The 27,133-nt window shown below is 41.3% G+C and overlaps 1 protein-coding gene across 15 annotated transcripts in view; it reads left to right on the top strand.

Annotated features, from left to right (window-relative positions):
• Nucleotides 1–27,133, top strand: part of ZNF536 (zinc finger protein 536) — a 357,567-nt gene that overhangs the window by 289,228 nt on the left and 41,206 nt on the right. The window contains exon 9 of one of the 15 annotated variants that reach the window (XM_052797144.1): nucleotides 858–898. The exons of the other annotated variants lie outside the window; for them this stretch is intronic. Coding sequence (XP_052653104.1) covers nucleotides 858–871 — 14 coding nt within the window. The 3' untranslated portion in view covers nucleotides 872–898. The remainder of the gene's footprint in view (nucleotides 1–857; nucleotides 899–27,133) is intronic. 15 annotated transcript variants of the gene reach the window in all.

The following is a 27,133-nucleotide window of genomic DNA, read 5'->3' as shown; positions in this document are numbered from 1 at the left end:
GCTTTTTAAAAAATTATTATTATTATTTATTATTTTTAATTTAAGAATTATCCCAGCTGGAGGCAGCACTCCACATAGTATGCTGGCTAGGATTTTTATTTTTTTTAATCTCTTTTTGGAGGTGGGAGGTGGTTCTCCGGACTCTTGCCTTTGGTTCCTGCAGCATCCAGGCGCTGCCCTGGTGAAGCAGCTCGCTGCCCTGGGGCATGCGGGATGTTTGTGCCTCTGCTCCAGGGAACTTGTACGTATATACACTGCCAAATTTTGAAAGCCCTTTTAATGTAAACATGTACAACCTTCTCCAAAAAAGGCCTTAAAGCTCCAGTACAGAACTATATTTGCATGTTAAACTTAAAAACATATTTAATATATTACCAGTAATTGATTTAATGTATAAGTAAAACTAACCATGCATAAATTAGTAAAATACTTGCAAAAGTGCAATAATTTCCCTGATTTGAGTGAATGAAGTGGTTAAAGCTTCTATTTACTAGCTTTATTAAGCATAAAATGTCTAATGTTTAAACTTCAGCAATTTCTTCAGTACCAGCCCTCTAAAAGTATTCAAAAACATGACTGAATTTTGCAAGTTACTGTAATCTGTGGAAGGCTTTTTCCAAAGCTTCTAAAGTCAGATAAAATAATTAAAAAAAAAAAAAAAGTCCTTTCTTTTCCTCTCCTTTTTGATTATTGCAAATTGGGTATAATAATCTTGGCTAGTTTGAGTATTAGAAAGGTGAACATGCATCATTAACAATAGGATTTTATGAACATTTTTGTAATATTATGTAATATTTAAATTTATGTTGTTTTTTTTTCAATTTTACATGTAGTAATTAATTTTGTCTTACTGACAGATGATTCTCAATGACTGATTTTCAAGAAAAAATCCAGACAGGTATTTTAACCCTTTGTTTTCATTCTAGACACCTTGCATTCCCGGGTCTGGTTGTAATTAAGGGGCGATGTGCTAGGCTCTGTTGTAAATTAAAGTTTAGAGCTATTTATATGAGTTCCCATAGCTGTATCTTCATGATCATCTTTTTCTGGATGGGCGGTGGGACTGTAGACTGAGGAGGTGCCTGCTTTGCTCTGAACAAAATATACCTATGCTGTGCGTTACCCAAACCATCCCCTCCTGGTTTTTGGGTACCGTGACGGAGCGTGCTGGCAGGCAGCGGGGCCCCCACCTTCCCTCTCCTCCCTGCAAGAGCCTCTGAATCTACCTGTGTCCCAGCATGAAGTAGCACGATGGTGACGTTTATGTGCAGAATGGGAAAGACATAGCATGTGTCCCCGGTTAGGATTAGAAGATGACTTCCCAAGCCACAGGGAGGGAGGAAGGGGTGCGGGGCAGCCGGGGACACAGCACCTGTAGCACAGAGCCCTTCTCCTGCTGCTCGAGTGCCGCAAACTTACCTCTGTCTTCCTCCTTCACCCTCTCTTTCCTCGCTATTGATCCACCTCTTAGTCTTGTGATCTATGTATTTCTAGTATTTATTTTGCCGTGCTTGCAGAGGTTGACATTGTCATTAGGTGTCTTGGGGCTTCCTCTACCAAAGTGTTGTTTTTAAGGCTATACCCTGAACGTACGTGCCCGAGTTACGTGGAGATAGCTTTCTTCCCAAAGCAGGGGCCGGTTTAGCTGCAGCTCACTGGACTTGTCTGTACGCTTTGTGCACATGCAGGACCCCACGGCTGAAAATAACAGCTAGCAAAGTCTGTGCATCGTGCCAAGACTCGTGGCCAGTTTTAGGGTGTTTCTGTATTGTAACTGAAAGAGTAAGAATGGGCCCAGTGCCTGTTTGAAATCTGTGAGAAACTCTCCACAGACTTGAGGAAGGTTTTGATTGTAAGCAAATCTGAAAATGTGTAGCATTGAGAGTGTGGGGGTTTTGTGGTTGGTCTTTCTTGTTTTGATTGGGTTTTTGTTTGTCTGGTATATTTTTGTCGGTATTTTGGGAGGAGTCATGGTATTTTGGTCTGTGGTTTTTTTAAATATCTCCCCTGAACCCCATGTTGTTCATCTCTCCCTGGCTTGTTTTCCACCCTCCCCTCCCGCCTCCTGGCCCCATCTGGAAGGCAAGCCCTGCTCGTCTGCCTGCGTCATCTTCTAGAGGGTCCCAACAGAAATGTTTCTCTGCAAGGTATCGCTCCCTGCTTGAAACCCTTAAGCCCTAAGAAGGGCCACTGAAATGCAACTGTATGGGATCTCCTCCGCAGCGGGCCCCGTGCTATTGGATTGGTGCTGTTTTGCTGAAAACATTCAAGAATAAAAATGCATTGCAATATAGGCAATAAGGGCTGTGCTATCAATTCCAGACAGCTGTAGATACCAGTCTATCACTTGTACCGTGGCTGTACTGTTGCATGTAAATCCCATTTGTTTCTGTGATAGTTTGAGCAACAGAATTTCCAGCCTCAGGTTTCTAGTAACTTCATGCCGGGTTCGTAAGACCTACTATGTGGGAAACAACATCATCAAGAGTATTCCCTTAAGGCCCGTTTTCATGATGTATTTTTGCTTGGAAAATAATAAAAAAACCACCAAAGCAGATTAAGTGAGTTAGGTGCAATTGCAGATCTGCAGAGGCAGCCAGGCAGTGGGGCTCCCCAGCAGCCCAAAGGCACGGGGTGGCTCTTTGTGCATCCTCTGGCACCTCTCAATTACTTGCTTTCACATGTTACATGCATGAAAATTTGCAGAGTTGTGCCAGTTTACACTACTTACCTGGCCCATGAGACAAAAGTAAGAGTCTTTATTTTAATACTTCACTTGAATAGCGGCTCACATAGTTTTAAAGGATGAAAAGCAAGGGACATCATTTCACTGCTTGTCTTTTCTTCTGAATGAGTCACGGTATAATATTTTTCCACAGGTTGCTATTGATGCCCTGGCTTGCATGTGACATTGACTATCATCTCGGTGTAAAGAAATTCCACTTAAATTCCATTAGTGCCTGCTTTCCCTTAGCTTCGGCTCGTGTCCACTTGTTGTTAGATACGGCTGTAACTTGAGGCTACTTTGGCAGTTGTGTATTCCCTACCTTGGCTTTTAAAGAATACTAATCTGGTTTGGTTTTGACTCATTGGGATAATTTTGTCACTCGGCTTTTTGGATGTTCTGTATACGTCTAATGATAAAGATGGCCAAAGTTAGGGTACGGTCTTCCAACTATTTCGTCGTTATCCCGTTATATGCTGCAGGAATGATTTCGCACAGTTTAGTCAGTGCCTCAGTTTGGAAAGTCCAGAAATATCTCTGCTTCTTTTTATGCTGACATTAGGTCCTAGGCTTAAGATTTTTAGAGTCTAATTTCTAACTATTCACCACGCTTCTGCCCCTTTCGTCTCTGCTAAGGAGAACGGCGAGTGGCGCCTGCCTTTTGTTCTTACCACAATGTTACTTGACATTTTTTCTTTATTGAATCGCATCCCATCACTTTCCCTGCTCACTAAAAGGCAGGCTGGATTTTTTTATTTATATATTTTCCCTTCATTCATATTGGCTGCGGCTTCTCCTCCATTTTCTACTTTGAATAAATTTCATCCTGTTTCTGCGTGCCGTTGAAATAGAAGCGGAATAAAATCAGCTTCTCTAGTGATCTTTGGGACAGGCCAGCTATCGCCTCCCATCACTCTTCTCTCTTGATGTTAGCATGCAGAGCGCTGTGCCCTCACACACTATCCGGTTCGTTATGCATTATTTAGCTCACCCTCTCGTCAGAACTTACAACATTGTAGCCTGTTAGGGGATCGTACAGCATTGCCTTTCACGGAGCCCACGTAAATCATGTTCATGGCTTCTTTCAATTCTTTTTGAGGCTTTTTGGGGGGTTATTTTTTTCCAAATATTCTATTAGTTTTGTTACGTATGATCTCCCTTTTGTGAATCCATGCTGAATATCTTTAATTAAATCATAACTTTCCCTATTTTGTCCCTGATTAGTGTTTCCAATATCTTTCCCACTGCTGAAATCAGGCTGACTGGTGTTTAATTTCCTTGATCTTCCCTAGAGCTGCTGTTATATATAGGTGTTACATTAGTCCTCCCATCCACGGGTACCTCCCCTGCTTCCAAAGATGTTCCACAGATATTTGCTAAAGTGTCCCCTTCCTTCTGCCTCTTCCCTCCAAATTCTGGCAGGCATCCCATCTTCAGTAGCTTGTTTTGGACTTCAGCTACTTGAAGAAGTGCATTTTCACAGCTTCACCTTCATTTCATTTATTCATCTTTCTCATCCTTAGTAGCGGCTCCATGCATTGGTGTTTGCAGCTGCTGTGGCCGCAGATATCCTGCTTGGTGCCCCAGTTGGTTGGTTTGCTTGCATGTGGTGTTGGGTGGCCTCATGCCAGCTCCTCCGTGTGCATCCCAGTCCTTGATAAACCAAGAAACCATGCTTGATGTTCAGAGGCTGAGGGCAGTGTCCTGTGCCCAGACCATCCTTTTTCCTCAGTCTGAGATCTTCTGCTTGCTGGTTTGGATTCCCCAAGACCAAGATTGCTTCTTTGACCCTTCATGTATTTTTGTCAGGCTGCACGTGTATTTTCTGCTGATATGAACTCATCTTTGAACAGTTGCCATTTCCGTATGGAGTTGTTTCCTCTGCTCCTTTATTCCATTCAGGGTCTGCTCCTCCTCTCATTGAAGTCAGCTGGGAGTTTTGCCATTGCCTTCCTCGAGAGCAGCAGCGAGCCTGCAATTCACTGACACTTTAAGCATGCTCTCAAAAATTAACCCTGCTGAAATAGAACATCAATATTGAGCTTTATATTTTAGTTGTAAATCCAACTCTAACTCCTTGAACACTTCTTCTGTTTGAAGAATGGCTACTATGAAGAAGCCCATTAATTTTAATGTAACTCTCCATGGTTAGATTTGGGTCATAACATTTCCACTGTCATAGTTGCAAAAACAACATCAATAGAAAACTCAGGTTTCCTGGACACTGCACCAGGTGCACCATAATCTGTTTGTCCTTCTTCCCTGTCATTAGGAAACTTGTACTCGTACAAAAACTGCTCAAATAGTGTTTAAATCTTTGGGGGAAAAAAAACAACAACAAAAAGATGTAATTAAATGACAAGAGGAAAAAGGCTATGAAAATAAGGTTAAGTACAGGTTGGGGGGGGCGGTGTTTGGCTTTTTTTAAGAGTAGCGTGAAAACTTTTCTTTTACGTTTCCCTTGCTAATAATGCTGAGAGTCACATGCCTCTGTCCCCACAAACCATCATGGAAATGAGCCCACAGGACCCGTGACTTCAACCAGAAAACTGCTGCTCTGTCCTTAGCTCACCCCACTGTGATGAAGGCTAGTACCACATATGGTATGTAAGCTCACACTTACTTCTCTGAGACCATGGAAACCCGAGTATGATGGAATACATCAGGGATGGAGTGGCAGCCTTGATTGCGAATATTTTTTGCTAAAGTCAGACACTGAATGTTACTGTAATGACATTTCATATCTTTCCTTCTATATTCTAGCAGAGAGAGCCACAGGTGTTCCACTGGAATTACTCACACATTTATAGAATTGGACATTCTGTCATTAAATGGACTTAAAACTAAAAAGCCTTTGTCTGCAAAAGGTGACCAATAGAAAGGGACTTTGGATTATCTGATATCCCATAACTTAATCATATGGCTCTTAAGAGTAGGGCATAAGCAGCTGTGTCTCGCTAATATGCATGCAATATGTGTAAAGTGATATGCTTTAATTCTAAACTTGTTTTTAGCAGGAAGAAAAAAGCATTTAGATGAGGAACATTAAGATTCAGCATTAACCATTTTTTTTCCTCAGGGCAAAATTTTTCATCACCTGATATTTATTAAGGCAACATTTTTATTTTATTGCTCTGTACTGTAAAGAGTCTTTCCAAACATTCTCAAAGTTGCGCAGGGAAGTTTTATAGGCAGACTTGCAGGCAGTATTTAAAGTGGTTTTCAAAGTCGATGAATTTGAGAAAGATATTTTCCTTTTCCTAAATAGTAATGTTGTCAAATCTCACAGTGCAAATAACAGACGTAAGCAGTTGTTTAATTTATTATTTAATTTTAATTTTTCTCCATCCTCCCACATTATATAAACTTGATTTCTGTATTGTAGCCTTAATTGTTAGTTTGTGTTGGTTTAATCTCTCTTATTTAAGTATGTTTGCTTTAATAATATTTAAAAAAACTAAGACAAAGAAACTGTAGATTAGAGACTTTATTTTCAGGGTAAAATGATACGGATAAGTGAGCGTCAACTGACCAGAAATTATTTGCTTCTGTCTGTTAGACACGTAATGGAGTCATTTAACTAGTCAAATTAGGAGCTGTAGAAATGCACCATGCTTCATTACTGAGTTCGAATGGGCACCATTTTACATTTACGTCAAAAATTATCTCATAGCAAATTAATGTTTTCATTGTGCGGGGAAGCCGGAGCTGTGCAGTATCAGCACCACCTAGAGGATGCGACACAGATGGCTTAGAAACGTTTGTCAGATAAAAAAACGGAGAGGAATAGATTATCTTTAAAAAGCAAAGTACTTCAGACAAACCTCTGCCTTCCCCAAAACAGCCCTGGAAGTTTTGCTTGCTTTTCTCTCTTAAGCTGCACCCATTCTGCACCACCCCTGCGTTAGTGGCACACAAACTTACGAGTGTTTATGGCACGCTTCAGGTTGGCTCTTCCGTCAAGTCCTCCAGCGTCGATACCACTAGTTGTATATTTTTAATGCAAACAGATGCTGCTAAAAGTCAGGGTATCACCTGAAAAATCCAGAAAACGAGCTCCCTGGCCAACCAGGAAGAATTTCCAGGTGATGTTACGGAGGCTCTTCCTTCCTTGAGATTTCCTGAAAAGCCAAAGAGAAACAAGGAAGTTCTTATTTAATGAATTACATACTTATTTGATGAATAGAAACAGCTAGTGCCTTCAAGTGTAGAAAAAAAGTCAAGAGTGAGACAAAAGTGAGGGCAGCGGGTGGACTTCCAGCTTGGAAAAAGTTATAGCAGTGAATAGCTATGATGCAGGAACTAAAAAATGATTGATTACACAGAAAACTAGTAGCAATAATATAAATTGGACGGTGATAATGGTAAGCTGTTTAAAGTACAGAGTGGGTTTGGATGCTCAACGTTCACTTTCCCAAAGGGGCATTTGTTGAACAGGACATAGTATAAAATCTAATAAAAATCTAGTAATATCTAACCTCTCTGGGGCAGGAGATGCTCACGGGTGGGACCCCGACCCACCCCGCCAGCTTTTCCAGCAGTGCCAGGCCATAGCAGGCACTCCTGGCATCAGACAACTAGATGACTTGCAAGGCAGGAAATTTTCATAGCTAAGTGTTTTTTGATGGAAGACTGTGGAGGCTAAGTGTCCTTGGCTGCGTGGTTTAGTGTTTCAATACAACTCCTGGAACTCTGGAGGGGGAGAAAAAAAAAAAAAAAGGAAAAAAGGAAAAGTTAGAAGTGGCTAGCGAGACCTGACATCGTACTCCTACAGCAGGTACTGTGCGGCCAGGGTCCTGAGCCGTCCCAGCTCAGCGGTGGCTTTTCTGTTTACATCAGTGGTCCTCAGCTCCCGCCTGCTAACTATGGCCTTGGAAACCTACGGCAGAGCAGGAAGCCAGGACGGACCATTGTGGTCACCCAGTCCAGGCTTCTGTCTACATGGGCCAAAAAGTATCCCGCAGTAATTCTTCCAGGGAAAGGGTTTTTTTTGCACATGCAAATACACGGCACCCATGAGCAGAAATTTGCAGGATTTGAGCCTCAGATATGCTCTGCATTAAATATGTTTTATAAATTGACCAGAATCTCTAAACATGTTTTCCAATCTTATTAAATGTTGTGCGTGCATAACTGAATTAATTCTCCATATTAATATTCTTAGAAGACATTTATAGAACAAAACAAAAACATCCACAAAGTATTTTGACACAAAGCACAGGAGCCGGAGACAAAGATGAGCCAAGAGGGGGAAGTGGACCAGAATTCATTTAGTATTACACTTATCTCTGGAGCAAATGATCACTCATTAATTAAAATGCTGCTGCCAATTGTAGTTGGAAGACAAAAATTCTTCATAATTGTGTCAAGTGTGTAATTTTTGTTAGTATACTATTATTTTTCATACTTCAATTAGATGCTCTTCAGGATCCTTCTGAAAAATCAAATAATTGCTTGTGATATTATTTCATGGCTAAGCATAGAGTCTTAAATACATACTATGCTGTAGGTTCAAGAATTTGACAGTGACTTTAGGGCCATGGTTATGATAATGCCAAATTGGTAGATGATAAAACATGCCTGTGAGCAAGTTTTCTTTTGTTCTAGACAGTTTTTTTTTTCTTCTTCTTCTTTTTAACAGCTTAAGCTCATTGCAGAAAAGGATTTCTTTGAAACAGTGAAGAAAAAAATGTTAAGAGCCTTGCTTACAAGTACCCTGGTATTTTCTTCTTTTTTTTAACTGTAGAAGCACTTTACCTATTATCATGAATCTTGTCTGCTGAGATAGTTCAGCCTTCATGTTATGTTTACCAAGGCCAGACTAGAGGATCAAATAATTTATAACCATTCCTGTTGGGTTTTATGTAATAACTTTGGAACTCATATAAAGTAATGATCCACAAACTCTTTTAATGTTCATTATAAAATATGAAATATTTCTCAGAACCATTGCAATTATGTGACCAGACATAACTGTTTCACACATGAGTAAATACAGGGAGGTTTAACATAACTTTATTATCTTCCTGTCTTTTCCTCTCATTGATGTGATAATACTGTTTTAATATTTTTCTAAAGAAAAGTTAAGTAATTTCAGAATCTCTATTGAGGCCTAGTTTATTGGTTTTTGTAATAGAGTACTCAAGAATAATTGTATTTATGATTAGACTGATAGTAGTAAATGTTGTTGTGCTGAATAGGGGTAAAATACCCTGAAAGCTTTATATTATTATATGAATATATACACATACATCAGTAGGAAGAAATTATTAATTTCTGTCTGTCCGTCTATGCATTTGTATTATGCTCATCGTAGTATCAGCACACCTTCTCTGGAGACTTTCTGGGGTTTAGCAGTTATTAAAATGTCAGTAGATATAGGATGGCAAAACTCATTAAGACTACATAAAAAAAACATCCCAGGTCCTTGCCTGATACTTAGAGCTAACCTTTAATTTTCCCCTCTTCTTATGATCTTCTTGGACTTAGACAAGAGGTAAAGTGGAGCCTGCCACAACCTAAACCATCTGCTGAAGCTGTTTGACCAGCTCAAGCTCCTGTTAAACCTGGCTGGGGACTTCATTGACCTTCGGAGGGTTTCTGCCTCATTCAGGCTAGGAGAAGCCCCTGAACTTTCCAGTTGGTAGCTCTGAAGCTTTTCATCTCTTTATCTCTGTGCTGCACCTCTTACAGGAGTGATAGACTCACCAGCCTGTCTCTGAGATCCCACCTGCGTGTCTGAGTTACAGCGTACACAGTGAACGTTTGGTGCTAACGCAGGGAAAAATAAGGCACCCTAGAGAAAACAGCATGGAGGGAAGAAGTTCATAGCACAGAGAAGGATGGTCACCTTCCTCCTTGCCTTCTGTGAGAAGCAACATTCAGCATGCAGAAGGGGGAGGAGGGTGAACATGTGTGTTCAAACTGGACAATATACTGTACTATTTTTATTCTAACAACATAAATTGGTAATATAAAGTAAGAGAATTTTGGTCTCCAGCTGAATGATACTAAACAAACATCATCAGAAAAAATGATCTGTTGCCAAAAGAGCATAATCTAATTAAGAATGGCGTTAATAAGCAGAAGTCATTTTTTCCTAATTCTCCCCTTGTCTGCCTGATGTCTTTCATCTTGCAGAGACTTAGAGGTAGGAGCTGCCTTCTCGTTACCGGTCTGTGCCCTGCCAATGGCAGACTGCCGCCGCAGGGCTGGCTGCAGCACCACCACTCGTGGTGGTAACAAGAACAGGTATAACGGGGAGCCAGCATGGTGCTGGGCCTGAAACTTAGGCTGTATTTTAGGCTGTGTATATGCTTGATGCTGGCGTCCTTAGCAGATCAGATATGGGGTTCTCCAGATAGTATTATATATGCATAGAATATATGCATACAGGAAGGGGGTCCCCCTTTCCCTCCCGGCTCTGGTGTTTCACCAGCCAGCCTTCCTTCACCCAGAAGGATGAAGATTTGTCGAGCTCCCTCCTCCCGTGGCCACCCCGCCGTAACAAACGGAGATGGCACTGGCACAGAGGTGGTTTTGCAGGAGGGCTCAGGCAGGTCCAGTGAAGTTGAGACCTGCTCAGAGACTTTTTTCCTTGTTTTGCCTTTCACAGACCACAGAAAATGGTCTGATGTGGTACCATGGAGGGGCTTCACAACATCTCCACAGGCTTCCAGGGCACTCAAAGGTTAAATTCCTTCACTCCCACCATCCTGCTCGCTTCTCATACTGCAGGCTTTGTGCAGGGAGGGGTAATTTTCATGCATTAAAGAAGTGAATCCAGAAATTTTATTTTCATGAGTCAGGGATAACCTGCAAGATGCTAAGTGCTGAAGCAAAGCAGAGCCATGAATCCGTTATACATGGTCATTCCTAATGAGAGAGAGAAATTCATTATTTCATAGAGTCCCTCTGTTGCATGGAATATTTGTAGGGCATTTCGTTCTCTTTACTTTTAAATTAAAATGTCTTTATTTTTCATTAGGAAATGCTGGTGCATTGAAGAATGAGTCCAGTTGTATTTAGCAGTAGCAAAATGTGGTATAACTAATGATACGATGAGAGGTATAATCTATGCAGAATATGCAAAGGACAGCAGTAATAAGACTGGGTCTCCATTTTCATATTTGAGATTAGTTTTGTACAATTTTAAATAGGAAACACTCTTGTGGTAGATAGTTTTCTTATGAAAAATTTGAAGTTTTGAAATTCAAGGGTCATATTTATTTTCAGCCATTTATGGATTTTTAGCACATCCATTTTAGGAAACGCTTTTATAATGTCCTATGGCATGTTTTTGTCCAGACAGAGTTACAAAAGTTAATTTATCTGATGCTGAAAACTAAATTTTAGCTTGCCTTTGGAAAGTATGGAAAAATCAAAATCAGATTGTGCAAGATTTTACTTTGCACATAGTAGAATATAGCTAAACATAGCATAAAGCTCCACATTTGCAGAGTCAGAAGGAAGATCTCCTGAAGACAAAGGTTTAGAAAAACACTCTGCTTTTGTCCCAGGCCTTTCCTCTCTGGAGTTGAAAGGACTGGGTAGCTCCATAACAGAGAGGCTACTTTTGATCTGGTGATATTTACTGGATGTTCACACTCAGTTTCATTTAAACATTTTCTACAGGGGAGCGTGTGATTCAGTTAACCAGGGATGGGTTTTTTTCACTCTGTACACTTGACCTGGGGATGCCATACCCAGATTTAGAAAAAATATTGATGATTTTTAACACGTTTAAGCCAAATATCCATTATAAAAGTCCTAGTATGTGCCTGAGCTGATGCTCCAGGTATGAGTAGCAGTCATATAAAATGTGTTCACATGCATTTTTCACCACAAACAAATTAAATCTCTGTTTTCGGACAAGTTTCACCTTGTGCTTTGCAACTCCTATACGCTGAAAGTTCAAGGCATATATGAACTAGTTCAACAAATAGATGATTTTTTAGAATCTGGAACAAATCAAAACAACTATATTTTAAATTTGCCTCTAATGATAAACAATCTTATCATGAGCATGTTACATGTGCACTTTTAGCATACGATCAGAGATGTCTTAGTTTAATATAGAATTTTCCCTGTGATATTATGAGCTAGAAAAGCTATCTTTGGTCCTGTCAGCATAAAAACTGCACAGCAGGAGGTGAAACACATAAAGCAGTTTCCAGGCCTCTTAACATACACAATTCATGCAGTTGAAAAGGTTTTGATGGCTTAACTCTTTTTTTTCCCTTTTTTTCTTTTTTCCCCTTTCCCCCCTTTTTTCTTCCCTTTTTTTTTTTTTTAGTCTTGGATACCTAATGCAACTTTCTGTTGCTATCTTGAGACACTGAGATTTGTTCTGGAGAAAAAACATCCTTAATTATTCCCCACCCCCATACAAAGTTAAACCAGCCTTTTCTGTTTTATTAAGTATAAGGCAAGAGATTATATCAGAGGTGAGAGAGGCTGTATGTAGTTAAGAGCGTAGCATGACAAGACCACATAGTTTGTGATTAGATCCAGCATTAACTATGTTCCTGCCCCATAAAGCAGCGATGCCCAGATACCTGTTTCTCTGCCATAGTGCTTTGGAGCAAGAGCATTGAATTTAAGAGCATGTGGCCCTAAGGTAGATGTCCCACACACTAATGTCTTGGTTGACATTGGTGGAGGGTCTGTACCATAGGCTGTAGACGTGACTCCTAGAAGGGAGCAGTGTAGCACAAGAAGTTTGGGGGGGGGGGGGGGGGGTTCCTTTCTGGTTTTTTCTTTCTCTCCCCCCTTTGACTTGGTGCAGAAGGAAGGAGAATGAGGAATTTCTTCACCTGGCTTTGTAAAAAGTCAGTTTTCAGCTGCCTTCCTGGGTGAGCTCCCAACCTCCCCCGTTCTCCTGCTTCAGCTTTCTTATGAACCCAAACACCCTTCTCACAGAAGGGTGCTGCTGTTTCCAGACTTTTGCTGCAGGGTTTGTCTCAACCTTTCCTTAATCTGCCAGCAAACAGGGAGTCCCTTTCAAGGAAAGGTGGGAGCTAATCGCCCCTTTGACCCCTGCTCCCCGTTCCCCACCTCTACTAATAGGACTCAGCTGTCATTTCTCTCAATCTAAATGCAAGTTAGCAGGTGATCCTGGGATGATTTATCATGAGAGCCCCACAGTTCTAGATGGCTTTTCAAGTATGCCACCATATTTCAGGATCACTGAAAAGGGCAAGTAGGTCCAATGACCTACTTATGTGGGACCAGTGACTATGAATAACATCTGTGTAGTGATGAACGTGCCACGACCTGTATAATGCAGTGAGTTTTTCTCTCTCTTTTTTTTTTGAGATTTTTATAGAAATAGTGCTGATTTTGTTAAATGTTCTATAAACTTTCATAAAATCTGGAAAATATTGTAGGGTACATAAGTAAATTGAGCTACGGAAGTATGTGCCCTGCTTCAGAAGTGTAGGTAGGTAATGTTAGTGTTGTGATGTCCCCCAGGACTTAGCTTATAATGTTATCTTTGGTCATACTCAAAAGAAAGCTAATTTATGGGCTTTCAAATCAGGACTAATTAATATAAAATGTTCTTATTTTATATGATAAATTCCTTTGTAAAGAATTTTAATGGTATGTCTATCTGAATAATTCTCTCCGTAGTGTAGTATGTGAATATGGAACATCTCAAAAAAAAAAAAAAACCCCAAACCCAAATAGAATTTTTGAGTACATTTTGAAGCATTGAACATAAATATGGAATATTACCTTCCTTTTTTGAAGTATATTGTTCATAGTCATCCTTTGTCTATTAACATTATCTGGCTTATGAAATCTGAAATCTGCTGTCTTTAGACCGCACTGTTCTTTCACAATGGATGTACGTGGAATTGTTGACTGTCAATACTGTTGAGCGTACAACCGGCACGCTAAGGTTAGTGCGCCCGCGACATTGTCTCTTGAGATTCAAAGGATGTCATTCCTGTCTAAGTGGTAGAGCGATAATACATCTGCACTCTCTGTCTGTGACACCTTGCTGTCATGTGGCTTTGTCAATGGACAGCAACGCCTGTCATTTTGTTATGAGGCCCAACATAAAGCGTACATCACCCTTGACATACTATAAAGTGCAATGTGTAAAGAGGGTTATGCCTGGTGTCTGTGGAGTCGAAGTGTTCTGTTTTGAAAGCTCATATTAAATAATAATATCCTCGGAAGACTAGATTCTGCTCTCAGCCGTACTGTTGTATGTTCCCTTCTGCCTAGCTCGGACTCCAGTAGGGTGGAAGATTAAAAGAACAAAGCATTAAGTGATGAATTTCATCCAAGAAGTGTTAACTTAAGGTCAAGGAGCACAGTTTATGAGATTTTAGTGCTCTGTGGCCCATGCATGTCTCATCCTGTATGTAGCACTGCTGCTATTAGGCCGAGGGAGAGTGAAGGGAGAATCCAGTGGAGTCATTTGAAGTTTGGACTAATCTAATAGGAATCCCATTTTCTTGGAAAGGCTAATTCATACAAGGTTTTGAGCATATCAAGGGTTAGGTGTAGCAGGTACTTAGACTAAGAAAAGGAAAGTGTGAATTTTTATTTCTTTTCAGTCTTCCTCATGCCTCACACTAGTTATCTCCTGTGAATCACATCCCTTTGTGGACATCTGTAATTACAGGAGAACATTCACAAAAATAAGATTTCATTGCTCGGTGAGAATGTGAAGTTATTTTCCTCATCCTTATCATCACACACTGTAATCTGAGGCACCAATCAAAAATATTTGAAATATTGCCTCAACGGCTCAGTACCTTTATTATACACCATGTATAGAGTTGCCATTGATGTGAGAGAAGGTTTCAAGTTTTGAAGTGAATGCACAGCTATACCCTAAAAGATAGGAGGCTTTGTGTCTGGGGCTGTTTAAGCAGTGTTTTATACTAGATATCCTAATGTCTTGGGGATGGATGCAGGAAAGAGTTGAAAGCCTTCACATCTAATGGAGGAAGAGTGAGGTTTTGTAATTTATCTTACCATCTTCGGAGGAGTTCAGCATGTTTTAACAAATCTTACCCATCCTTACTTAGCTCATCAGACACTAGATGCAGGGGCTCTTGTACGTGTACGTATCTATCTATAAATAATGTGTGTATGCACAGACATGCATAGTATGTGACACGACGACGTTGTCCTTACTGAGAACACGGGTGCTATTGCTAAATAAATTTTAAATAATATTAATACCACTAAAGAGTTAACAATATTTGTCTGTGCAGACAGCTCTGAAGACCCAATTCTATCTGATTTATTGTATAGTCACCTTTAAAATGCCCCAGAGATCCCAAAGATGCTCTTGGCTGTTGCTGTAGGGGTGGACTTTCATGAAAATGTTTGTATTTTGATAAGAAATAGTACTTTGTTAAAACATGCAAACAGCACACTTTTTTTTTTTTCCAAGGGCCGTCTTTTCACTTAACTGTTGTTAAGTTCAGAGTTTATCAGCACGGTTAGTATTGGTTAACCTTTATTGCTACAAATATTGCATGTTCTGCCTACATAACTGCCATCTGGAGACAAAGTCTGAATATTTTAGCAAGGTGTTTATCAGGCTGAAGTCTGCACTGAAATTGGCTGAATTGGTAGATATAGATTTCTAAGCTAGCTTTGATAGCCCTGTGGTGAAAAAACCCTGTATATTGATTCTCACCAGGGACTATATTGTTAAAATATATAAATGTAAAAATTGACTTAGGAAATAAAAAATAAATGATAGCTATAAATCAGGGATAGCTGATAAACAAATAAATATCTATCACTATTATATCTCGGTATTTCCCAAAGATATCTGAAGAGCACTTAATTGTAACTGAGTAATCAATTATTCAATTAACCTTCTTCTCATCGAATATATATTTGATATAACTTTTTGAAGCTTGGGCTCTAAAAGGTTTATATTGATTGCAGGTTTCAAGGCCATATGTTTCAGTTATTGGATTTGTGCAGTCAAAATTGACATCCTAAGTTCACTAGAATATGTAAATATTTGAATGTAATGAGTTTCCAAGACTGTTGGAGTTATGCAGTTAGTTTTCATTACTTTTAAAAACTACAATCTTTTGTGATTATTAAATTCACCTTAGCAGAACACATGTCATTTAAATATATTTGTTATTCAGAAGACATTAGGGACATGGCTTATTTTATGGTCTGGCTATAAGCTTTCATATATTCATTTTTCACACTGCTTGGGGTGGAGTCGATTGGGAAATATTTCAGCGCTTTATTGTAAAATGACACAAATTGTGAGAATTCTTCAAATGAAAATATTTCACGAGAGCACTTTTTGAGTTTGATGTAGTCCTGCTGGGCACCTGCTGCCGTGCCAGTGGAAATCTTGCTCGCGGTGCTTGCTGCCAGCTGCCCACCAGCACCCTTGGCAGGGCCAGGGTGTGACCATTGCCCACCTCTACGGAGAATGTAGATCTGTTCGTACTGAATTTCAAAATGGATGCATTCCTCTTCAGCTATCCTTAGAGTCTGCTAGCTGTTAGCTAGGTTTCTTGAGGCTGTTTCTGTCAGTTGATGAAATGGGCACAGGAGGATGTGGCATGCAAACAGGGAAGTCTCACTTTCCGTGAACATGTGTTTAAAATACGCTCGTTGCTTGTACATTCATCACAAATGAGTAGTAGCTTAAATTAAAGCAACTGCTTTCAACAATTACCCAGCTCTAGTAGTTTAGCACAGTGGTAAGGGACAGCAAAATTCTGCTTTCACTTGTTACAAGGTCAAAATGGGAAAGTGGAATGTGGGGAATTTAACCCCTCCGTTCCCATGAAAGCTACCTGGTCTGGACCTCTAGATACAAACCAGGGTAGAAATGGTGCCCTTTTTTTTTTTTAAGTACCACCTTTCCTCCCAGGAGCTGAGCTACAATACTTCTGGGTTAGCTTCCATCAACAGCTGAAATTGGCTGACTTGCATGAGCAAGCATAGCCCCTGTCTGTGATGTTGGGTTTCATTCACATACAGTTAGCCTCCAAATCAAAGGCAAGAGGAAAACACCAGCAGATTTTTTCATAGATTGGGAAATAGTTGTTTGCTTATTCCTTTATTTCCATGTGTGATGATATAATGGATTTCTTAAGTAAGACTTATTAAATTTCAGATTTTATCAGCTAGGAAGAAATAACTGTACAAAGAAAATCTATATATTATGTGATCTGAAAAATGGTCATTAGACTCTCAAGGTGCAAGGACCCGTCCTTTAAGGATGAAATTGACTGTGTCTCTTCGCTTTGACTTTTTTGTGCGGATAGCTTGATTTGTAAGCATATGAGGGACATATTGTTAAGTAACAATGATTTACATAGATGCAAAACCCCTACAGCGGTGTGGAAACTTGCTAAATTCCTTCTAATGGTCTCTGGCTATATCAAAAGAAAAGAGCTGTAATGGGTTAATAATAATCTGACAGTCTTCAAAATTTGTTTGATATAGCAGTGCACCAAAATATTCGTTTCTGGCAACTCTCTTGACAACCTTTTGATATTTAGATTTTTTGTGTGTGTGCTTCAGTGTGTAATAGATTAACTTGGCTCTGCGGAAAAGGTCTTTATAGAATCCTTAACTGTTGCACTCATTATTGAATAAACAGCACTTTCTTCATGGGGAAAAAAAAAAAAAAAACAAACCAAAAGACTGCAGTTTTTTCCCCTCTCTTAAAAATGCATTCATAATCTAGATATTAGCAAACATTTTTTTTTTTTTTCCCTCCTGACAAATATCATAAACAGTCTTGGTTTGACCTTGTTAATGCAGGACCACTTTAGTAATCTGTGCCTAATGATTTTTTACATTAAACCACAGCTTGTGTTGGACCCTTGTGTGTCACAGTAATTTAAGAACAGTCATTTTGCACATTCCGATCCCATTATGTTACATTGTTACTGAATAAAGACTGGTATTATGTTGCTCCTATAAAGGGCAGAAGTGGCCTGAATTTTATCTGCTGAACGAATCAATCTGGATTATGTCAGCTGAAAAGAATTGTGAACTGCAGTCTCCAGCAGATGGGGAGATTTTAAAAATGTATCTGTTTGGTTGTGAATACATCAGCTAAGATAATACCTTGTGGTGACTGAAAAGTAGTTTTTCTCTCTTTTTTTTCAATGAAGACTGTACCAATTATCATTTCAACATAAAGTATTAGGAGATCAATTGGGAACTGAATGCCATTTCCTAATGTTAATACAGTGTTTTATTTAAGCTGCCTTGACAGGCTGTCTAGGCTGTGGGAAAAAGACTGAGCAAATAATGAGTAAAGGGTTTAGAAAAAAGACAGAGGGTGGAGCTTGGCAAACGATGTGAGCTATTCATCAACAACTCAACAAGGATGATGGAAATAATAAGTACTCCTTAAAGAAAAGGGGAAAGGATTTTTTTAAAGAAACAGTTTCCTTTAAAAAAATATTTAACTCTAACTTTGTATTACTTTCTGATTAGCTGATTTTAAACTTCCTGAAATCAGCAAAAGCTTCCCTTTGAAATGGATAGTATGTGTTTAAACAGCGCATTCTTTAGCAATCAGTTAAAAAAAAAAAAAAACCAGTGTCTAATTTCCTGTTCATTCGTGCAAATTTCTTACCATGTGGCATTGTCATTTAATATCTAAAGTACATTAATGCATTTCTATAATGCCAAAACCCTCAGACAAATCCCCTGTGTGAAATAATTTGTGTGAACTTTGAACTAACCATGAATAAAATCAAGATCTTATTATGTCCTTTATTTATATGGTACAGAAAAGCTTTGAAACTTAATACTAGCACCAACATGATATGCACATTCACAGTGATGCTTTAAAAAAAGAAGAAAAAATCCACCCAACTTTCCTACATTTTTGTGGGTTTTGCCCACTATTCAGATACCATTACGTTACTTCTGAAAATATTTGTCTTAGAAATCAATAGGCTATTCTAATATTATTGTGTTCTGAGTTGCTAAAATTTCCATTCAGCAGATATAATTCCACCATCTGTAAAGTTCTAGATTTTATAATACTTATAAGCTGTTTTTAATCTATTTTTACTGCCATGTTCTGTCCTGAAATGTCAGAGAGTGCAGACTAGGTCTCGGAATTAACATGACAGTTAAGAAACTTGGCAAGGTTTTACAGCAGATTGTGACATTAACAAAGTACAAAGGAGAATGGGGAAATTAACGTTAATGTATGCTTGCAGACACTATAAAAATCTATATGTCCATGATCGGGGAACTAAAAATAGGGATGTTTTTTATGTTGATGCCATTAAATACAGAGCTTTACTGTGAAAAGAAATTTCCATATGAAAAGCAACTTACTAAAAAGTAATGCTGTAATCCCTCCTCTGGATTGAACAACAGGTTTATGTATCCTAGGTCAAGTAGGCATATGGCTGCTTTTTGTTTTTCAATTTTGTTTTAGCCTTTTTCGAATCTGTGATGAAACTGCTTTGAAAGCACCAATATTGTTTTTCAACAGCTGCAAAAGATACGGTATGATAGATGTCCTGATAAATGGTAACGGTTATTAAAATTCACAAATTGCACAGTAAATCATGTAAAGTCCATCCTCTTTCCCAGCGAGAAGCTAAAACAAGCGTCTGTAGTTCGTGGCGGGCTCTCCTTCAAGCGCTGCCCACCCTCGGCGCCCGCCCGCTGCACTCCCCGCGGTCACCCCTGGTGCCCAGCCTCCCAGGGCCGGTGCCACCGACCGGCGTGGCTCTGCCGGGCTGAGGGTTCTCTGAATACGTGTCCCTTTTCTGTAATCGCTCGGAGGTCCAGGACAGGGGACAAAACCCTGCCATAATACCCAGGGAAAAACAGCGGCTGTTGCGCAGGGGAAAAGGAAGAGCTAACTGTTGGGTGAATCGGGGAAAGTTACAGGGAATAACACTACTTTTTGATTAAAAATGTATATTTTTTTTTTTCGTCTGAGTTTTTTTTTAAGCTGTAAGTTACTCAAAGCCCTATTCAGCCTGGATCCGGGAGGGCTGGCGGCTGAGGCTTTCCAGGCTCCTGCAGCTTGGCACCCACAGCATCTAATCCCGATACCACAGACAAAACCGTCTCTTTTCATCACCACTGATATTGTGCCGCTGCTTTGTCGGACCTCGACCGTAGAATATGAAGACGCAGCTCCTCTCTGCTGCCTGGGGCAACTGGCACGTAGGAGCGAGGCGCCTGCGGCTGAGGGGTACCTGTGCTAACAGCAGAGCTGGGCTGAATCGCTGCTTTTTTCTGACGAGTGGCAGAAGCTGACTTCCAGCATTGCTGGTGCGGTTTGGGCGCGTATCCTGTCTTCGTGTCGATGTTACCCATGGGTTCAGCACACAGGAGAAAACACTCAAGTTTCTTTACTGACACCCTTCCTTAGGACGCGTTCCGTGACAGCCTTTTAGCAGAGGGCTGTACAGCAGAGACGTGAGCTGCCATCAGTGAGTGGCAAAGTACAGCAAAGTTTGCTATTCAAGGCATGGCCATTTTTCACACCGTGTCATGCTTCCGACACATTTTGTGTATTTTAAACCAAACCAAAACACCGTTTGCATTCCCTTACATAGCCTTTCTGCCTCGGACACCGATTGGACCAAGCGAGTGCAGGTGCCAGTTGCAGGGGCAACAGCAGTATTCCCTTGTGTGAACGCGAGTAGTCTGATGCAATGCAAACATTAATCTCTCGGCTACAAAGGAACAGCATGGATCCATCTGTTACTTTCTTTGCTCTTAATCAAGTTGGGGAGGGAGCAAAAGTTCATGTAGCAAATGTGGGTATGCACCAGACTGGGACATGAGCCGTAAAGCTGAGATCAAATTTAGTGGCAATAGGATTTTTGGAGGTCTATGGATCCAGGGTTGCATATCATTTTGGATCTCTTCTTTCACCAAATTTGGAAATGGAAATTGAATTCTGGGATGTGGTATTGGCCCACTCTGCTCTGTAACCCACAATGCTGAGTGCAGACTGCTGTCCCTATTATGACTGTGCTAACAATTGACTTTTTGGTTTGGCTCTCTTGCAGAAAAAAAAAAAAAAAGAGAAAAAAATCAATCTCAATCAAAAAGTATTTCTTTTTCTAGTTTGCTTAACAATATGAAACATAGAAAATACTGTGGTTTGTATCAAATCAGGCAGTTGTAGGGAGGGGGGAAAAAAAGAGAAAAAGCGAAACACAAAAGCCATGCAGGGCCAGACTGTCAGAAAGGCAGAGAAGGAGATGACAGCCCTTTTATCTGCCAGTTGAGTGGTTAGAAAACTTATCCAGGATGCAGGAGGCCTGGCCTGAATTCACTGCTCTGCTGAGGAGAGAGTAACCTGCATCTTGGGTACGTATTCCTGCCAGATAGCTGGGCACTGAAAGAAGAATCCCTCCCTGCTGCCTTTGCTCACTTACTACTCATCCCTAATGGATGCAGCATTTGATTCCCTTCCTCTTTGAAGCAGCCTATTTTTAAAATACCAGATAAAAACTTGTTTTCCAGAAGGAAGGATTGCTACTCTGAGCAAGAGGTGACCCAGTCATGGCCATGACCACAGCGGTGTCTGCTGTTAGTGAGGTCACTGTTAAAAAGTCATAGAATGGTTTGGGTGGGAAGGGACCTTGAAGATCATCTAGTTCCAACCTCCCTGCCATGGGCAGGGATACTTTCCACTAGACCAGGTCACTCAAAGCCTCATCCTACCTGGCCTTGAACACTTCCAGGGATGGGGCATCTGCAGTTTCTCTAGGCAACCTGTTCCAGTGCCTCACGACCCTCACAGTGAAGAGCTTCTTCCTTACATCTCATCTAAATCTACCCTCTTTCAGTTTAAAACCATTACCTGTCATCCTATCACTACACTCCCTGTAAAAGAGTCCCTCCCCATCTTTCCTGTAGGCCTCCTTTAAGTACCTGAAGGCTGCTATAAGGCTTCCCCAGAGCCTTCTCTTCTCCAGGCTAAACAACCTCAACTCTCTCAGCCTATCCTCATAGGGGAGGTGCTCCAGTCCTCTGATCATCTTCATGGCGCTCTTCTGGACCTGCTCGAGCAGGTCCATGTCTGTCTTATGTCGGGGGGGCCCAGAGATGGACGCAGTACTCCAGGTGGGGTCTCATCAGAGCAGAGGGTGAGAACCACCTCCCTTGACCCACTGTCCACGCTTCTTTTGATGCAGCCCAGGACGTGATCAGCTTTCTGGGTTGTGAGTGCACATTGCTAGCTCATATTCAGTTTTTCATCCACTAATACTCCCAAGTCCTCCTCTGCAGGGCTGTTCACAGTCCACTCATCGCCCAGCCTGTATTTGTGCTTGGGATTGCCCCGACCCATGTGCAGGACCTTGAACTTGGCCTTGCTGGACTTCATGAGGTTTGCACGGGCCCACCTCTCAAGCATGTCAAGGTCCCTCTGGATGGCATCCCTTCCCTCCAGCATGTCGACTGCACCACACAGCTTGGTGTCGTCAGCAAACTTGCTGAGGGTGCACTCAATCCCACTGTCCATGTCGCTGACAAAGATGTTAAACAGCGCTGGTCCCAATACCAACCCCTGAGAAACGCCACTCATCACTGGTCTCCATTCAGACATCGAGCCGTTGACCGCAACTCTTTGAGTGCGGCCATCCAGCGAATTCCAAGTGGTCCATCTGTCAAATCCACATCTCTCCGATTTAGAGACAAGGGTGTTGCGCAGGACAGTGTCAAATGCTTTGCACAAGTCCAGGTAGATGATGTCAGTTGTTCTTCCGTTATCCACCAACGCTGTAACTCCGTCATAGAAGGCCACCAAATTTGTCAGGCATGATTTGCCCTTTGTGAAGCCATGTTGGCTGTCACCAATCACCTCCTTATTTTCCATGTGCCTTGGCGTAGTTTCCAGGAGGATCTGCTCCATGATCTTGCCAGGCACAGAGGTGAGACTGACTGGCCTGTAGTTCCCTGGGTCTTCCTTTTTTCCCTTCTTAAAAATGGGGGTTATGTTTCCCCTTTTCCCTGTTCATTAAACTTATTTTGCTCATTTCTGGTAACCAGAGATTTTGAAAGGAGATGAGGCAAAACAGATTTCTTTTTTAAAAATAGAAGTATTTCTAGATAGTTAGTATTTGGAACCCTTTTTTCAAGCTCTTAGGATGTCTGTATCCTGTATTCAGATAATCACGCAATCACATCATCTCAAGAAACATAAATGTGTGTTTATATGCCAGTCTGGGTGTCCAATTATGGGTAGGAGCAGCTTGGTAATGCTTCCTGAATTGCTCCTTCTCACTGTACTATAGCTGGTTTCTCTCTCTGCTATAAGTATATTGCCCCCTCGCCCTGCTTTGTGCCCCCCTGCCCAGCTCCATGCCATTTTAGCTTTACCAAAGAGCAGTGAGCACTTGCTCGCTGTTGAGCTTTGGCAGGGTTAGTGGGTTGGTGGCATGGGGACATGGAGCATGTGGTAGACATGCACTCAGTAGACAGGAGTGTCAAACAATGTCTGCATCCAGTGATGGAGACTCCTGAATGCTAAGGGTACAACATGCCTCAGAGCTGTCCCCAGGCAGCTCTCGTATCCCATCAGTTTCTCTATTGGTGTGGAAAGCAATTCAGTTGGGCTGGGTGAAAAATTAGGAGCTACTTCAATGAGATGTTTCTCCATAAGGTAAACTGATTTCCATATCAATGGCTATATTCTCATTGCACCATTTCTTCTGATTCCTTACCAAGGGAGACGTCCTATTTTTTGAGACCGTGTATGTTCAGGATTTAGTACGCTGTGTACACACACATCCAGCTATCTGGACAGCTTTGCTTCAGCTCCCATTTTTTAATACACGTTTGAAGAAACACACCTTTGTGATCATTTGTGGAACTGCACTCCACTTATCTAGAGTGGGGCAGTAGTAGGTAAGAGAAGAATGACACAAAGTCTCTGGGGTGTAGCAATTATTATCCATTAATTTATTCTCCATTCTTTCAGTTCCATGAGATATGAGCTGCCCAGAGCTGGCATCTTACTCCTAAACGTGGACCTGTAGTATCTGACAGTGCAATGACCTGCCTAAGGCCACTGCTTTTCTGAATATTTATGCCTGTGGCATTGCTTACAAGTTTCATGTCTCCTTCTCTCAAGGGCTTGCAAATAAAACACTAAATGAGAGGGATCTTCAGTCTTAATGCATGAACAGATAGCCCAAGAGATATTTAAAAACTTGATGTTCCTTTTTGTAATGAAATAAAATGGAGAAGTGTGATTGTATTTCATGCCATGGATAAAACTGGATGAAGGCAGCCTGAGGTGCCCCTGTCTAGTAGAGGAAATCTTGTGAATATATCTTTGGGTTCCTCATAGGTCTCTGCAATTAGGGCTGAGAAGAACACAGTTGGTTGAGAAGACTCTTTTCCCCATTGTTAGCTGAGGCACCAGGGATTGAAAACTTCTTGCCTGGCATATTCATGTGCTTCCCTGCCCTGTGGTTGTGGAGACTTTGTGGGTCTGTGGGAATGTTTCATCCTTTGTCTTTTCAAACAAATAAATTACATTCATGAGATGGCAGTTTTATAAGTTTTCTTTCTTGTGCAACTTGAACATTTTGATTCCTTCTTTTCATTACAATGAGGAGCTCTCAGAATGCTAATGTACACGAAATGCATATGATCCACACAAAATCATATCACGTGTACTTTGTGGTTAGGATGGATGTGTAAGAAAGGGCACATAATATTCTAGTTGTAGAATATCAGAGATTTTCATAGAAACTGCAGTTACTCTCTGACTTTGGTATGGTTCCCATGATTTCAAATGTACTGAGCTGCTTAGCCTGGTAGCTTACCCTTTGAAAGACACACATTCTTCATAGCCACTCATCCATCTTTTGTTATTTAGCAATAGTTCCATGCCTGAATGAAGAATTATATTTCTAGTTTTTGTAAGGCATACTTCTCTGGCTATATGCATTTGGAGTGACATCCAACAAACATTTTGAAGAAACCCAGCTGTAGATTGAAATATGAAGACTTTTTTTTGTGTGTGTGTGTGTGTAAAAGAAACATGATCACTTGTCAAAAAAAGTGCTAATTTCTGCAACACGTCTTGCAACATTTCCACTTCTGCATTTTACACCTCTCTCACCTTCATACAAAACAGCTCTAGAAGGGTATGTTCAAGAGAGGAACCTTTACCACAATATTGGGATTTAAACCTCCCCAACATTCAGTGTAGAGCTGTTTATACGTATTTGATTAGCAAGTGCATTCCTTGACATTTTATTGCTTTCAAGCCCTACATTTTAACAAGGTTTATTGGAAGTAGGTGTTGTAAGATGTTTTACGGATATCATAGTTCTGTTTTCCTCTCTTTCCTGGTGATTCCTGGTGATTTCCTTTCCTCTGCTGATTTTATTCAAGGTGAAAGTGGTGTGGTAGTAGCTAGTTTGAGTTGAACCACAGCTAAGTCCTGTCCTTGTGTTCCTGGTGAAGTTGCCTTTCTTTTGCTGCAAGGACATTCCCTTTGACTTGCTACAGTGGTAAATGCTGTACCCATGTAAAAAAAAAAAAATATTGAAGGGTCAGCTGTTCTTCGGCCATGCTTTTTTATATCTTTCTTTGCTCTAGAAACCCTTCTGTAGCCATTTACATGTAGATGTAAAAACATATGTTCCTGTAAGATGCTACCAGTGAGCTGAGCTGCTGCTCTGCGCAGGGGAAGTCCAAGGGTCAGGGCTGGGGCGGCTGCTGAAGCACCAGGATTTATGCAGCCAGGGGATAGAGCTGTCAGACCGGCGGCTGCACACCTTGGGGGGGAAGCGTTAGCAGCAACCAGATACAGCAAGGTTCACCCCATTTATAAAGGGCTGGTGGGAAATCTTGCAGGCAGAAACTATCTCCAAACAATTCCGTTTCCTCTCCCTGAGAAGTTGCCTAATTAGATACTTCAGAAAGAAAATCGGCTAACTGGGGGAAAACGTGGGGCCTGGCGGTGTGGTAATGTAAATGTTTCCATTTCAGCTGCGGGAATATGACTTCAGACCGGACAGTTCAAGGAGGGATGAGATCGCTGCAAGGCTGCTGGGCCGGCTTGGGAGGAAACCCAGAAATGAGGGAGGGCTGTTGTGCTCGGTGATGCTACCGCTGACCTGAGCTTTGAAGGACGGCAGATGAGTGGTCCTCTGTGGGCGTCCAGGAGGCAAGGGGGTACCGGGGACCCCTCAGCACCCAGCAGAGCTGGCAGGGGACGTGCCACCCTCCCCTGGTCCTGCACGGTGTGCAGCAGGGCTGGCCAAGAGCCATCCTGTGTGGGGGAATGCTTCAGCTTTACCCTTTCGTTTGAGCTGTTACAGGCTTGAAGAATGTACGTTTCTCCTATTTAAGGTTTTAACAGAGTTTGAGAAGAGAAGCAGCAGGTTACTGGGACAAAAGATAACTGTGCTGGTGGCGTCAGGGGAATCTGAGGCGTGGCAGTTCCAGTGGGTGCCCACCCGGGCTTAATATTGCAACTGGCTTCAGGGAGCTTGGTAAATAGCTGGAAATTTTGAGAGCGCCACAAGAGGGAGCTCACAACCCACAAACAAGAAGGAGGAAGACGGCTTTTTTTTTTTTTTTTTTTTTTTGGTCCCCTGAGACCTCTTGAAACTGGAGGCTTACCTATTGCTGAAGATGCACAGGCAGGGCCATGTCCATCCTGGGAAGGACTTGCCTCACTCCAGCTAGCTCGGGGTGAACCTGGGTGTTTAGCACAGGGGTTTGTGAAGTGCCTGGGGTGTCATTTCAGCTTTCAGGAAGAGAGGAAACAGAGCCTCTCCTTACATGAGTCTGAGGAGCGATCTCCTTTGCAGTGTGCACCCCAAACTCTCATGGCTTGAAAGCTTTTTGTCCCAAGTTATTTATGAAGAACTGGGATGAACAATAATTTTCTTCTTGACAATATCCACACTTTGCACTTAAATAACACATAAAACACTTCTGACAGCTTTTACTGTTCCATTCCCTCCTCCCTACGGTGACGCTAGGAAGAAGCTTCCTCTTCAGTTGTTTCAGACCGGCCTTTCTCCGTCCTGCCCTCCGCTCACCCTTCTCGCCCTCGCAGCGCGCCGCGGCTCCCGGGCTGGTGCAGTGGGGCAACGTTATGCTCAGGTTTCGCTCTCTGTGGGGTCGTAAAGGTTTGGTTTGCATGAAGATAACTTTGTGGTGAAGCATGCCCTCGGTCTGTTGGGAAAGTTGTTGATATTTTTTTTCCAAGCCGTACTCAATCTAGTTCGTGTTTCTTCAATGGAAAAGCTTAATTTCAATTTACAATTCACATCTAGAGGGTTTGCTATCACACTGAGACTTCCTACAAGGCATCCAATAATGTTGCTATCATTTGCATTGCTCTAACAAAAAAATTTCCATCTGTCTTCCCAACTCCATAAAACTCCAAACAAACAGCAAATACTATGGATGTCT

The sequence above is a fragment of the Harpia harpyja genome, chromosome 9 (genome assembly GCF_026419915.1).
Source record: "Harpia harpyja isolate bHarHar1 chromosome 9, bHarHar1 primary haplotype, whole genome shotgun sequence".
Lineage (NCBI taxonomy): Eukaryota > Metazoa > Chordata > Aves > Accipitriformes > Accipitridae > Harpia > Harpia harpyja.
The sequence above is the reverse complement of the archived record's forward strand: the minus strand, read 5'-3'. Positions and strand labels throughout refer to the sequence as shown.